This window comes from Lontra canadensis, unplaced genomic scaffold (assembly GCF_010015895.1).
Source record: "Lontra canadensis isolate GAN:19392208 unplaced genomic scaffold, GSC_riverotter_1.0 scaffold51, whole genome shotgun sequence".
Lineage (NCBI taxonomy): Eukaryota > Metazoa > Chordata > Mammalia > Carnivora > Mustelidae > Lontra > Lontra canadensis.
The window spans coordinates 8,491,179-8,506,380 of NW_022631045.1; the positions used below are offsets into that span (position 1 = coordinate 8,491,179).

The 15,202-nt window shown below is 46.9% G+C and overlaps 1 protein-coding gene across 3 annotated transcripts; it reads left to right on the top strand.

Moving 5' to 3' along the window:
• Positions 1-708: 708 nt before the first annotated feature.
• Positions 709-13,225, top strand: CBY2 (chibby family member 2). Of its 3 annotated transcripts, XM_032873899.1 has the most exons (3): positions 709-871; positions 1,174-1,254; positions 11,814-13,225. In XM_032873899.1, exons 1-3 carry the CDS (start codon positions 797-799, stop codon positions 13,029-13,031), a joined length of 1,374 nt encoding a protein of 457 aa, XP_032729790.1. In that variant the 5' UTR covers positions 709-796; the 3' UTR covers positions 13,032-13,225. The 3 variants fall into 3 exon arrangements, with proteins under 3 accessions (XP_032729790.1, XP_032729791.1, XP_032729792.1); XM_032873900.1 differs by lacking the exon at positions 1,174-1,254 and having other exon boundaries at positions 710-871; XM_032873901.1 differs by lacking the exons at positions 709-871; positions 1,174-1,254 and adding an exon at positions 1,815-1,900.
• The last annotated feature ends 1,977 nt before the right edge of the window (positions 13,226-15,202 follow it).

The window sequence follows — 15,202 nt, forward strand, 5'->3', positions numbered from 1 at the left end:
TCAGTCACGACTAGGTAATGAAACCTCCATAAAAACCCTTGAGTGATAGGGTTAGGAGAGCTTCTGTGTTGAACACATGGAGAAGCTGGGAGGGGGGGTATGACATGTGAGGATGTGGAAGCTCCATGTTCTTCTCTCCCCATTTCTTGCTCTAAGCATCTTCCATTGGGCTGTTTCTGAGTTGTGTCTTTTATAATAAAACTAATTGTAAGTAAGGTGTTTTCCTGTGTTCTGTTAGCTGTCCTAGCAAGTTATTAAAGCTGAGGATGGGTTTGGGGGAACCCCTAATTCATAGCTGGTCAGTCAGAGACACTGGTGGCCTGGGAGTTGTGACTAGTGTCTGAAGTGGGGACAGTCTTGAGGGACTGAGCCCTTAAACTTAGCTGACCTGACACCAACTCCAGAGAGATTGTGTCAGAATTGAATGAGGCCATCCAGTTGGCCTCAGAGATCTGGAGGATTGGTTGGTGTCAGAAAATATCTCAGACTCTATATCTTCTCTTGGTCTGGAATGAGTTCAGTTTGGGTTTCTTCCTTCTTGAGTGATACAACTCCAAGTAGAAGATGCTAGCTCTAGAGAGAGGATAGGGATCTCAGGCCAGCCAGCAGTGAGGATGGGAATAGCAGCAAGGATGACCAAACAGGGGCTAATGTTTGGGTTATTGTGTGTCACACTGATCATGACCAGCCAGGTAGACACAACCAGGGTGAAATCTTCCTAATGGTCAGATGCCTCATTCCCACCTGTGATGCTCAGAGAGACCATGAGCCCTGAAAAACACCATATTGTTTTGTGATGTCACCTCTGGAATGTTCTGAGTGTTTTGGTGACCAACTCCTGCATAGGACCTATACCTGGCACCTAACACTGGTATGGCTTTTTCCTTGAGCTAAAAGTAATAATCTTAGAAAAGAGAGTAGGTGTGGGTATCTCTGTTCCAAGGACTTTCTAGAAGGTTTTTACACCAATTATAATAGATGTCTAAATTTCTGTCCAGAGAGAAGCATCTTGTCACATGCCATCTTCACATGCTCAGACTCAGATTTTCATAATGTACATAGTTGACAAGAGGGGTTAAGTGAGTAGAAATTCTTTTTTTTTTCAGGTTGAGTAACTGAGGCTCAGAGGATGGGCTGGGAAGCAGAAATCGTCTTATTTTCTCTTTTCCACAGCACTCGAGGCCAAATATTACAAGAAAAAGAGATACCAGACCTGAAAGCCTAGAAATCCCAATCAATGTGGTTCTGCCTCAGGTACGGAAAATCACAGAAGAGGTTAGCTTCCTTATAGCTCAAATAACCCTCTTCTTTTAAAACTGTAAGATACTGTAGAATGAGCAGAGTTCACTTAGCCCCTATGGGTCTTGGGTTTGTCATCCTACAAAGCAGGAAGGTGGGTCTGGTGACCTGGTAAGACCTTCAGGCCCTCATACCACTTAAAATTTCTATGACCCTCTGAAATAAACCACTCTTCCCAGGCTTTGATCTTGGTTCTTGCTGTTGGACAACCACTCCAGATTTCTGGGGGAGAATTAGAACTGGGACCTGGAACCAAATGCAGATGGCTGAATCCATGAGTAGAAAGCCGAAGGCCTGGACCAAAAGGTCCAGGAGAATTGAGGCCAGCTGTTTACCAAAGATAAGGGTGCAAGGGGGACTCAGAAGGGAGTCCGGTGAACAGATGAGGGCTGGACAGGCTGCAGAGTGTCAGGTCTTCTCCTCAGGTCTCCTAAGCAGCCGTTTCCTTGGTGGGGTTCTCCTGACTGGATTGTTCCTTCCGCGGCTATGTCACAAAGGAGGCAGCCTAATGCTTCTCCAGAGGCACCTAAGGCCCTGTTGGAAGATCATGGCCGTGCAGCCAGAGGGGCTGAAATGTAGGCTGGAGGAATCCAGTGCAGAGGTAACTACCTGAAAGCTAGATATGAGGTTGTGTAGGAACAGGATGGAGTGCCTGTGGGCCTCCTTTATATACATATTCATTTATGCTAACATGTATATTTAAATATATCTCCATATATAGTATATAACTACATAATGGTATATAATACATATAATCAAATTATTCATGTGTTTTCTAAAGTCTGCTCTTAAGGATTTTCCGAAGAACGGGATTACAAAGAAGACCTTCAGCATTCTTTTGATAGGTGGAGATAAGTGTAACAATCTCGGCAAGTATGTTCAGTAGGAGGGAAAAACAGGACCCCAGAACATTCTGGCTCTTTCTTTTCACATCATCCTTGTAACTTTGTAACAAGCAGCCACTTCATCTGTTTCAGCTCCCGAAGCCTAGCACATAAGCTGACTTTGTCCTGATGGTTGTACAGGAGGGCTTGCCTACAGGGATCCTACAGCTCTAGGAGCCTTCTTTTTAGGTCTGATTCTTGCCTCTGAAATGCCGTGTCATTCTGCAGGCCAGTACTCCCCTGAGGGGGGGTGTTGCTCCTATGGTTTGTTCACAGCCCACAAAGATCAATTTTGGCATCACTAAGGGACAAGAAAAAGGTGACAGCCTGGGGATGGGGGAGGGAATAGGATTAGAAATAGTGGTCCTGTGAGAGAGAGATCGGAGAAAGTCTTCTGTCTGCACCTGACACAGCTCTCCCAGCTGAGCTTCCAGTAGGCGGCCAGCATGGAGGAGGAGAGAAGGGGAACGGAACTGGGGAATGCTTTAAGAAGGCTCCAGCAGGCTCTGCCCCCTACCCCCCGGCCCCCACACTTCCTGCACAGAAGGACCTGGTGATGCTAGTGTGAGGTAGGGACTGTAGAGGCATGGGAACTGGGATGCCCAGCAGCCCCCTAAGGGCAGAGCTGAAGGGAGGGCCCACGCCCACTCTCTCCACTACACCCCTGCTGGGGCGGGGTCACATCCCTGCTCCCTCTGTTCTCTTGCCTTTAGGAAATAGTGCCTCCTCTTTCCGAATCCTTGCACGTATTTGCATGTGCTACTTTTTCTGGCATCGAGCCCATCCGTTCCCGTGTGTCCAGAAAGTGCCTCTGGCTTCCCAGCCCCCCAGTCACGCCGAGCTTGGGCTTCTCAACTACCCGGCACGTGCCTGTGCTTCACTCTGTGTTAGCATCCTCAGGTCTTCTCAGGTCTTATTGATTTTCAGTTTTTCTCACATTAAACATGTGTGTTTTCTGATCTATTTTCCAACAGTGCATTCACCTGCCAGCCCTCAAGGTTCGTTCCTGCCCCAGCTCGCTGACCTGGTTCCTTCTGCTCTCCCAGGATCCCTTCGCTCCCCAGTGAGTGCTCTCAGTGAGTCTCACGGAGGACTGTTTACGGCGGGATCCTTAGTGAAGGGTCCAGATCAGATGAGCTCCCACAGCACCCTCCAGGGTCCCTCTCGGGCCTCCCCTTCTCACTCTCCTTTGTTCAGGCTTGTTCTTCAAGAATGAGAAGCTATGGGATCTGCTGACACTCCCTGCCTCTCTCGCAGTTGGAGTAACTTCTAGGAGGAGGATGTCAGGAGATCCTGACACAGTTACCCAAAACTATCACATATGGTGACATTTTTATTGTTATTGCTGTTCATTTTATAATTCTCTTGGAATCAATCACACTGATCTGCCAATTATCCTCTTACCTTTTGCCCTAACCCCAGGAAGTAGACAGAGTGGCTAGCATTTATTAAAACCAACGTTGGCTGTATCATGGTACTAGGCATCTGAGTAATTTAACGGTGGGCTGGTGAGACTCAGCCTTGTCCCCTCATCTGAAATTTAGTAGCATACCCGGTTCTTCCTGCCAGCTTCACCTGTCTGGACAGTACCTCAGACGGCTGATGTTCTCTGATTGTAGCCCTCCATAAAGTTGGGAAAGGAGATGTTTAAAAAACTTGGTTCAAGAGGTTTGGAGTCTACTGGGGCATTTGGACATCTCCTCTGGTCTGTGTAGCCCTAGTTTTCTTGGTGTGGAGAGAACTTTCGAGCATGTCAGCTAAGCCTGTGTATTTAGTGTCCAGTCCTTTCTAAATGCTTTAGATGGCAGGCCACCAACCTCAGAACTCCATCCAACCTCAGAGCTCCACCCTGGAAGGTCCCACTCAGAGTGTCCTGTTCCTTAGAAACTCCACAGTACCTGTAAGAGACCTTGGTCTTATCACCTCCCCTTTGTTCCTTGCCGTGCCCCTCCTTCCCATTGACCATTCTTCCTCCATGCTCTCCATTTGCCACAAGGACAATGGGCAAAGGCACTCAGTAGTTGGTGATTTCAAGCATTTTCCTTGCAAGACCACTTATACTTAAAAAGGAGATGCTGGGGAGAGGGCCACACCTGATGCTAAGGAGGGATTCCCATCCACAGGTGGGATTCAGGCTCTGCAAGGGAAATGTCTTTCCCCCCTCTGGATCACTGACACCAAGGCATTTTAGGTTACAACAGTGAGCACGGTGCTCCTGAGGGCCGAGGATCTTGGTTGTCTTCCTAACAAGATGATGGAAAGGTGTGATGGCCAATGGTATTCCCCTTCCCACATCCATTCTCACAGGCATTCATCCTTTCATGAAGAAGCCAAGCTTTCCCTCTTTCCTCTACTGGGTCTCTATCCATGTAGGAGGGCATTTCCCACAGATCAGGGTAGAGACAATCTTTCCTCTATGGGAAATGGGGGCCATGTGTGTTCTGGGGGCTTGGATTATGTTGCCATAGGCTCTACCTCCCAGGCTTAGAAGAACCTTTCGAAGTTCTCCTGAAAGGCCCAGACGTCCTATCAGGCCTCAAGGACATCAAGGACAGATTCATTTAGCCCAGGAAGTGATACCACCGGCTGAAGAGGCCTACTGAGAAGGGACTGGCTTCAAACACAGAAGTCCTGGGTTTTGGACCTCATGTGTTTACCTACCTCAATATGTTCTCTCCTTGGAAAGCCCTTCGGTAGATAACTATATTTAGCATTTGCCATAGCACTTTAGGCCAGAAACATTGGTGTCTTACCAGCAGAACTGGTCATCCATTTGGTCTTTATGACTGCTTGCTTACCACTTTCTTGGCCTTTTGCCCTAACCCCAGGAAGTAGACAGAGTGGCTATATGTTTAGGTTCATTTCAGAGGTGGCATTTAGAGAATTGAAGTGATTCAAGAGTGCTCAAAAATGGGACTTACGAGTCCAAAGCTGCCAGGAATTTGGGGCCTCTACCCTCACTGGATTATAGTTTCCAGATGGGGACATGAAAACCAGCAGGCTTGGGCACAGGGGGTAACCTCGCTTAAGGATTACATAGACCTAGGGTTTTGTGGAATTCTCATGGGAAAGCCCACTGCTCTAGATTTTCCACCACACAGTCACAGCTGTGCAGTTTAAAAATATGAATTGAAATGAAGCTATAACTTCACGAAATCCACTAAATATATGGAGACATATGAAATCACAGCTTTTGTAGGCCATAGACGGTACAGCCTCAATGGTTTCACATCGTTCGATTGAATATCTCTTCCTCACCTTTCTGTAGTTTTTGGTTGATTAGTTCACTGGCAAGGACTCATTATACCTCCACTGTATGTGAAGCGTGCCTAGGCATGTCATAATTTACTAACTAACTAACTAACTAACTAACTAACTAACTAACTAAGGGACAGTTCACTTCCTTAGAGAACTGTTATTTACCATTTGTGGAGAAGATGGAACAGGGCAAAAGAGAACTACTGGGAAGGAATGATATCAACGCATGCAAAATGAACTCTCTGGGTGTTGTGAAGAGCATGAGGGAACGTGTGGTTGGAGGCAGAGATCCTATTTTAAACCCTCGTTCTTCCCCCTTGCTGGCTATGCAATCTTAGCTAAAACCTGATAGTTCTTCTTTGTAAGGTATTGCATGTGAATATGGAAATCAGTTAGTATATTATCACATAATAGTCATTAGTCATCATGTTAATTCCCTTTTCTTGTTCTATAAATCTTCCTCTAAGAAAATCTAAGCACATTCTCCTCTGAATCTGCAGTAATCATCTTTGTAGCTCTCTATAAACAAAGAAAATGTCACACATTCTCCTTTTTATTTTTGAACTCTACAACAAACTCCCTGAAAGAAAGAGGGCAGATGTTAGTAAGGTTGTGGTGGGTAGTTGCACAGGTTATGTACTGCAACAGTAGCTGTGACTGGCACCCTCTAAATTCAGTCATTGTACAAACATATGGAGTGGCTCTGAGTCATGTTTGCATCTCCATTTTCTAGACCTGGAAATGGAGACACAGAAAGAAATGATTCTGTAAAGTTCATGTCCTCATACAGTGTAGAGCCAGGACTCATTTTGGATTTTGTGATGCCTGGTCCCCTGATCCCCATATCTTAGAACCTACATTAATGCCGGCTGCTCTTTGACCTCCCTCATTTGCACCATGCAATAATGGGTGCTGTTCACTGAATTTTCAAATTGACTGGAAGTTCCCTGGAGGTAGGGTCTGAGACCAGATGCCACATTAATATTAGTTGATTCATCAACATAAATGTGAAGGAAGAACCGGTCCAAGAACATTCAGAGTGGAGATAGACTTAAAGTGGAGAGTTTTCACAAGGCCAAGAAGGAGCCTTTCTTTCTTTCTCTCTCTTTTTAAATCCTTATTAAATGTTATGTTTTAAAGATTTTATTTATTTTGAGCGAGCATAAGTGGGGGTGGGGGTGAAGGGACAGAGGGAGAGGGAGAAGCAGGCTCCCCGCTGAGCATGGAGCCTGATGTGGGACATGAGCCAAAGGCAATTGCTTAACCAACTGAGCCACCCAGGCATGCCCAAGAAGGAGCCTTTCTTGAAGGATTAAGTCCATCTCGGCCTGATTGGCATTGGGGAAAGAAAGAATTTGTCTTAACATTTTGTGTGGTCTTAGAGTTTAATCATGATTCCTGGCATCTCTGAAATGCCTGGATATTTGACATTTTTCTTTAAATCTCAGTTTCAGAAGAAGGTACTGATTTACTTTAGCCTCTTGATACGATCCAGAGGATTGTGGATTTGATGAAACAAACCCTTATATTCTCTAAACTTCAAAAAACTTTTTAAAGATTTTATTTATTTGAAACAGAGAATGAGAGAGAGAGAGAGAGAATGAGAGGAGAGAGGTCAGAGGGAGAAGACGACTCCCTACTGAGCAGGGAGCCTGATGCAGGACTCGGTCCTGGGACTCCGGGATCATGACCTGAGCTGAAGGCAATTGCTTAACCAACTGAGCCACCCAGGCGCCCCAAAATGTTTTTGGGTTCTATGAGGCAACATTGGACTTGACCCCCTCCTTGAACCTGTCTGGGGACCGGAGGGAAGATATAGGACTAATTACAAGAGAAGCACTGGGCTCTGGGGAAGGAATTAAAGTGGTCCTATTAGCCTGTAAGTGTTTTCTGGATCAAGTGCTGTGGGCATGTGACTGGGAAGGTACAGAGTCTGTGTGGGAAGCAGTGGCCATTTAAAGGAAGTGATAGGATGTTAACATTAGTAAAGAGGGTTTCTAGGGCCATAGTAGTGCCCACTTATAAACATAGATCCATTAGACCAGAGAAAGTTAGACCAAGAGAACATTTGGAGATCGTGTCACTAACCCCTCATTATACAGATGTGGAAACCAAGGTCAGTGGGTGAGAGGACAAGACCAAAGTCACCTGATGGCATGCATAAGGATAAGGGCCCAAGTACTCAGATTATTCATGGCTAGAGATCTGTCACCCACCGGTAAGGTTTTATTTAGTGCATTTCTGCTGAGGGGACAGTCAAAAGGTCTTTGGGTAACCAAGGCAGAATCAAAGCAGCTGGATATGGTGATTTAAAGACCTTCATGGATACTCTGAACAGTAATAAACAGTGGAAAGCACTAGTTTTTCTTTGGATGTTTAGCTAGATCAAGTTGCATATCTCTGATTGAAATGAAATAATCACAGGGGCACCTGGGTGGTTCAGTGGGTTAAAGCCTCTGCCTTCAGCTTGTGTCATGATCCCAGCGTCCTGGGGTCTAGCCCCACATCGGGCTCTCTGCTCCACGGGGAGCCTGCTTCCTCCTCTCTCTCTGCCTACTTGTGATCTCTGTCTGTCTGCCAAATTAAAAAAAAGAATCTTAAAAAAATGAAATAGTAATAAAATAGAAAAGACAACTGGGGAAATTTGAACACTGATTTAGTATTTGCCGATATGAAGTGATCATTGTTAATGGTATTGATGCTTTGTTGAGAAGATATGCATCAATGTATTTATGGGTAAAATAACATGATGTCTACACTTTGCTTTAAAAGAACGCGGTGGCGGGGGCGTGGTGGCGGTGTTGGGTGGCCGTACAGCTGAAAGGCACGTGGGTAGCCTGAACTTGGTAACTGCTAAAGCTGGGTGAGGGGTACATGGACGTTTACTGGGCCCTTCTCTCTCCCTCTCTGTGTATGTTTGACGTTTTCCATAATACAAAGTTAACACAAAACTATTTTCACCCCCTAACTATTGCAAGTGTTTTGTTAAATACACGGTGATTTCCTGGGTGTGCGCTTCACCCAAGTAAGCTCAGGCAGCTGGGACTGAGTTGGTGACTTTAAAGGGTGCAACTCACACTGGTTATTTAACTTCGACTCTGAGTTTGCTTCTCCATCTGTAAAATGGGAATAATGATAATAATACTTCATGAAGTCAGGGTTGCAAGGGTTAAATTAATTCAGTCCACAGGCATGGCACAAAATGGGAGCTCGATATTTGTTTCCTTCTTCCTTTTTCTTCTCAAGATTGGGATCCACACTATTGACTAAAGCCACCATTTCCATAGTAATGTTTTCTAGAGCGAGACCTTGCTGTGATCGAGGCCCGCATAGGAGGGAGAGGACCTCTCACGACATGCTCCTTAGTGATCGTGGCTAGTCTCCCCAGAAAACTGTGACCAAGGGACCTTAAGTAGGCTGGGCTGTCCACAGTGAAGTTCATTCTGGTCACAGGTTCAGCCACAAGAGCAAAGGGACTCTCCCAATTGAGAAAGGTGAAAACCACGGAGGCTGGATTTATTTAAAGTAAATAAGGTTCTGATTGCCCAATGCCCCTGGACCCTCACTATCTAGAAGATTAAGCACATCTTTATGAAGTTAATGACATGTGCTTATTGCAAAGTTAATAGCATAGAACTGAACCTCCTATTTATCTAGCTCTTTGGGTCTTAAAGAATTCACGCCAACATGATAGACCATGCAAATTATATTTTCTCTCCATACCCATATATATAATGCAGATAACCTGACTTGTTTTCTATCTTCTCTATCTGTAACATTGTGAAAATAACCTAAGAAATGAGGAATTGATATTTGGAGAGCATTGCAATGTACTTAAGATGAAAGCTTTTGCTGTATTTAAAAGTAGCTATCATGATCCTTATTTTTATTTAAATTCATCACTGTAACTGTTTTCTTTTCTCTAGGACACTTCCCACCTGTTCACCACTTTCTGAATACACCTCAGAATTCTTCCATTAGCGAAACCTACTTTTCTTGATAAGTAGCTTACATTTTGATGGCACTTGGCAGTTTTAAGAACACATTTGCAATCGTTATCTCATTCAGTCCTCACAATGGTATGGTGTACCATACAAGGCATATGTTTTCATTTCCATTTTACAGGTACATTTCACTGATTTTAAATGTTGGGAGGTGTCTTTTTCTTTAAAAAAAAAAAAGATTTATATATTTATTGTAGACAGAGAGAGACAGTGTGTGTGAGTGCGGGCAGAGGGAGAAAACCTTCAAGCAGATTCCGGCTGACTTTCGGAGCCCGACATGGGGCTCAATCCCACGAGCCATGAGATCACAACCTCAGTGGAAACCAAGAGTTGGATGCTCAACCAACTGAGACACCCGGGCCCCCCTTGAAGGTGCCTTTAAGATCAGGGAGTCTGGCTCTCCCTTTTTCACTAGCAAAAAATTGGGGTCTCAGAGAGAGTGAAAATTTCCAGTTTCACACTATCAGCGACAGAACCAGGATGAGAATTCTTGTGACCCCCAGTCTCGACACCTTGGCTTTTAACCGTGGTATAAGCTTCATCTAGGCAAACTGCACATTCTAGCTGATTCAGAGCTGTCCTAACCACCAGCAGCCAGAATCACTGAGGGAACTGGTTGGAAATGCAGGTTTCTAGACCATGACCCATACTGAGTAAATCCAGTCTTACAAGCAGGGAACTCAGAAATCTGAATTTAAGAGGCAGGTGTGTGGCTTAGTTGGTTAGGTATCTGCCTTTGGCTCAGGTCATGATCCCAGCCTCTCATCCAGTTCCCTGCTCAGTGGGGAGTCTGCTTCTTCCTCCCCTCTCATCCTCCCTCCCCATTCATGCTCTCTCCCTCTCTCTCAAATAAATAAAATCTTAAAAAAAAAAAAAAAGAAATCTGCATTTAAAACACACTCAGCTGATTATTCTATAATGGAAAGTGTAAAAGCCACTGGCTTATTGGATTTAAGCTCTGTAGCTCTGATCCCCTTTTACATATGGTGGTCTTGAAATGTACGGGTCACCATCATGAATTCCTCTTTATGAATTCCTTGGTGTCCTTTGCTGTCTTCATTACCACATGTTGACCTCTCACTGCTCAGTGATATGTCTGTGATGGTGTCCTTCTTTTCTAAAATTACATTCTGGATTCTGCTTTGAGTCTAACACTCTGTTGGTGGATGTGAAAGGGGCTGCTGGAAGGACAGACTTAGAGTGGCTAAGAGTAAAGGACGAGACTGAAGGGGACTGGGGAGCCGACTAGGTTGATGGACAGTACCGCCATTTTGGACACAGTGATTTGGGCGTCTGTTGGGGTGATTCCTGCTGCCCGTGTCCATTGTGGATACATATCTGCAGTGGGGATCAATTGAGAAGCGTGTTTGTTCCTCCTCTAAGGTGACAGAAGTGTGCCAGAGCCCACGTTTCATGCTTTCATACATCATCTCTTTTCATCCTAAAAAATAGCTCTGTGAGGAAAGGTAGTAGATAGAGTTATCCCAAGTTGAAAATGTGGAAACTGAAATGCAAATAACTTGCCATATTCTTGTAGACGACAAAATAGTGGGGCTGGGAATCACGATATTTGTTGACTCCAAGTCAATGCCTTCAACCTACACAATATATATGTGATGGCAAGTATTCTTGAATTCCCTATTTTTGTGTTTGCCCACTCACTGAAACCCATAACCACCCAATCAACCCCTGTGGCACTTTGTTGACCATTCACAGACGTGCACAAGGGTACAAAAAACTTAAGATTGCCCACATTCTAGATAAGGACGCTTGTTTCTGCTCCCACACTGTAAAATGATGTCCTTTGTACAGTTTATGGAGTGCCGCATTTTTGACAATTTTTGTGCTTTTTTGGGTGATTTTATGGTTTCAGATGGCCCCCCAGTATATTGAAGTGTCATCTAGCATTCCTAAATGAAAGAAGGCATGAAGTGCCTTATGGAGAAAACATGGGTTAGATATGCTCTGCTCAGGCATGAGAGACCACGCTGTTGGCTGAAAGTTCAATGTTAACGAATCAATAATCCATACTAAACATGTCTTTCAACAGAAACACATATAATACAAGGTTACGTATTGACCAGTTAACAGAACCGTGGGCTGGCAGGAACCTAGCCCTCCATTTCTCCTAGGAACAATGGTTTGGTATTCGTGACTTCGGTGTTTGCAGTCACTTTATGGAACAGAACTACTGCAAATAAATGAGGATCAGTTGTATTTCCTTGACAGGACTCCCCGAGGCCCAATGCAGAAGTGTCCTCTGTGGCCAACCAGGATTATCAGACTAAGCTAATTGTGGGCTACTGTGTGAGGCAGACGGGGTGTCAGCTCCTTCACTAAGTCTGGGTTTCCCTGTTCTCTCCCACAGAGGGGCACCGCCGAGCCTTTCCTGAGGCTCCACAACTTGTACCCCACCCCGCGCTGCGCCCGGCAGGCCACCCTGCCCCGGCTGAGCCGCAGAGTGGTCAGCCAGCACTCCTACCCGCTGAATCGCTTCTCCTCGGTGCCCTTGGACCCCATGGAGCGCCCCACCTCCCAGGCGGACCTCGAGCTGGATTACAACCCCCCACGGGTACAGCTCAGCGATGAGATGTTTGTCTTCCAGGATGGGCGGTGGGTAAACGAGAACTGCCGCCTCCAGTCCCCCTACTTCTCTCCATCCTCTTCTTTCCACCACAAGCTGCACCACAAGAGGCTGGCCAAGGAGTACCTGTTGCAGGAGGAGAACAAGGCGCTGCGGGAGGAGAACAAGGCGCTGCGGGAGGAGAACAAGACGCTGCGCAAGGAGAACAAGATCCTGCAGGTCTTCTGGGAGGAGCACAAGGCCACGCTAGGTCAGGATGAGAGCAGGGCCTCCTCGCCGCTGCTGCACAAGGACACCGTGGCCCTGGAAGTGGTGAAGAAGGACACAGCCTTGCAAATGCACCGCAGCAAGGAGAACAGCACCCTTCAGCTGCTCAGGGAGGAGAACAGGGCCCTGCAGCAGCTGCTGGAGCAGAGGAAGGCCTACTGGGTCCAGACGGAAGAGAAGGTGGGCCCCGGGGAGGAGGCCAAGCCCATCGCCTCGCCCCATGAGGAGCCCCACGTGCCTGGGCTGCTGCCAGACCAGAGCACAGGCCTCTCCTCTCCTTTCGAGGAGTCCAAGGGGCTCCCGACCCCCCAGGAGGACTCTAAGACACTCCGGGTCCTGCGCCAGATGGTCAGCAACCTGTCCGGCTCTTCTGGAGACGAGGAGGTTAAGGCTGCCTCCAGCCTGCCCGATGGGGGCCAGTCCCTGGAGCTGCTGAGAGAGATGAACCAGGCATTGCAGGCCCTGCGGGAGGAGAACCAGAGCCTGCAGATCCTCCGCGAGGAGAACCGGCTCCTGCAGGAGGAGAACAGGGCCCTGCATGTGCTGCGTGAGGAGCACAGGATCTTCCAGGAGGAGAACAAGGCCCTGTGGGAGAACAACAAGCTGAAGCTGCAGCAGAAGCTGGTCATCGACACGGTGACTGAGGTCACCGCCCGGATGGAGATGCTCATTGAGGAGCTCTATGCCTTCATGCCCGCCAAGAGCAAGGACCCCAAGAAGCCCAGCAGGGTCTGAAGCCTCCGAGGAGCACGGGGCACGGAGCACTCGGCCAAAGAAGAAGAACTGCCTTTTGTCCATCTCCCTTGCCATCAGCCGCCAGCTCGTGTCCACTGAGGAGCAGAACCACCACCTTTCCGAAACTCACGGAAGTAATAAAGGCGTGAGGAGGCTGGGGCCAGTTAACATCATCAGTGTGCTTCTCTGGCTTCTTTTTTTCCCTTTTCCAGCAGTTGTGGGTTCACAGTGAAATGGAGCCAGCAGTACAGATTGTTCCCATAGATCCCCGTCCCCATGTGTGCACGGCCTCCGCGGCGATCCCACCGAAGTGGGGCAGTGTCACCTCCGAGGAGCCTACGGCGGCACGCCGTTATCGCCCAGGGTTCTCAGTTTCAGCTAGGGTTCCCGCTCAGTATTGTGCCTTCCATGGGTTTGCACAAATGTATCATGACACGTGTCCACCATTATAGCAGAAGTGCATTTTCACTGCCCTAAAAATCCTCTGTGCTCTGCCTCTTCTCCCCTCCCTCCAAGCCCCTGGCAACCACAAAGCTTCCTACAGTGTCCAGTTTTGCCTCCTCCAGATGTCATCTACTGGAAACACACAGTATGGAGCCTTTTCAGGTTGGCTTCTTTCACTTAGTGATATGCTTGTAGGTTTCCTCTGTGTCTTTTCATGGCCTGATAGGTCATTTCTTTTTAGTGCTGAGTTGTATTCCATTGTCTGGCTGTGCCACTGTTTATCCATTCCCCAGCTGAAGGACAACTTGGTCTCTTCCAAGTTTTGGCAGCTAATGAATCTGCCTTCTTTCGTTCCCCAACCCCGGCCCCCCAACCCCAGTCTCTTCCTTCATTCTTGTCTGTTTATTCTCTCTCATTTTGTCCTATTTTTCCTTCTTTTTTCTCCTACTCCTGTGCTCTCTCTTTTGTCTTTTTCTTTAATCATCATCCATTTCTGAAGCTATGGCATGAATGGTGGCCTGTGGGAGAAGAAGTTCCTCTAGGCTAGGGCTTTTCAATTGCAGTGCTAGTGACACTTGGGGCAGGTAAATCAAGGTTGTGGGGGGGCTTTCCTGCATGTTGGATGTTTATCAGCACCCCTGGCCTTTGTCCACTGGATGCCAGTAACAGCTACCCAACCCCCAGCTGTGACGACCAAGGGTGTCTCCAGGTATTGCCAAATGTCCCTTACCCCCAACATTGTTCTAAGTTTCTCAAAGTATATTCTTTGAAACAACAGTCCTTGACATGCTCTGAGAAAATGAAGGTTTCCATGGGGAGAAATGTTAAAATCAATCCTCTCTGGCAGATTCGGAATCATACTCTAAGTTGAAGGATCTGAGAAGTCCTGCAATGAAGAAATCCCCTTAACTTTGGGGAACTCAGAATAGCTCAATTTTGTTTGATCTCGAAATCTCTTTTTATGTTATCCTGCTCTTCACCCAGTGTGGGAAGGGGTGCCTGTGCTCTCCCCAGCTCTCGGCTCACATCCCTATTCCCAGGTGCTTGCCCTCTGCTTACCCATGGTTCACATTTCCCAGTTGGATATAAGTGGTGGGGCAGATGACTGCCAGGCTTACTGGAGGGCAGCACAGAGGCTCAAAAATCTGGGCTTTGATTCCCATTTCAAAAGTTGGACAGAGTGGAGAAGCAAGAGGTTGAAAGGAACCCCTGGGTGACTACAGAGGGAGTTGGGCTGAGGTTCCCAAACCTTGCTGTATAGGGGAACCACCACAAGGGCTTTGAAAAATGCTGCTATTGCTGCTGCTGGAAACCACATTCTTTCTGATGAATGGGATTTTAAGCCCCTGGGCTGTTTGTAGTGCACAGAATGTCGGTCTATGGAGCTGCCCACCCGCTTCCTCCTTCACATGCAGGTCTTCTCCAGCTTGAGCTGTGATCAGTTTCTCTGGGTAAATAATTGTTTCCAGATTCCTTACTTTTCATGTTTAAAAGCTCCCCAGGTGTTCCAGTCTGCAACAAAGTTGAGGAACCAGGGTGGTGGTCCTTGAGCTAAGTGGACTGATTCTCAGTATCCTGCTCCACTCGCTAGCTTTGGGTCTCTACCAGGAGAGATGTGTGAGGGAAAGGAGGAGTTTACCCACTTTGCGGTTGGGACAGACAGGAGTTGGAGACTCCTCTAACCGCACTCTTAACTTGCTGTTCATGCTAGCTAGATTTCCGAGCTT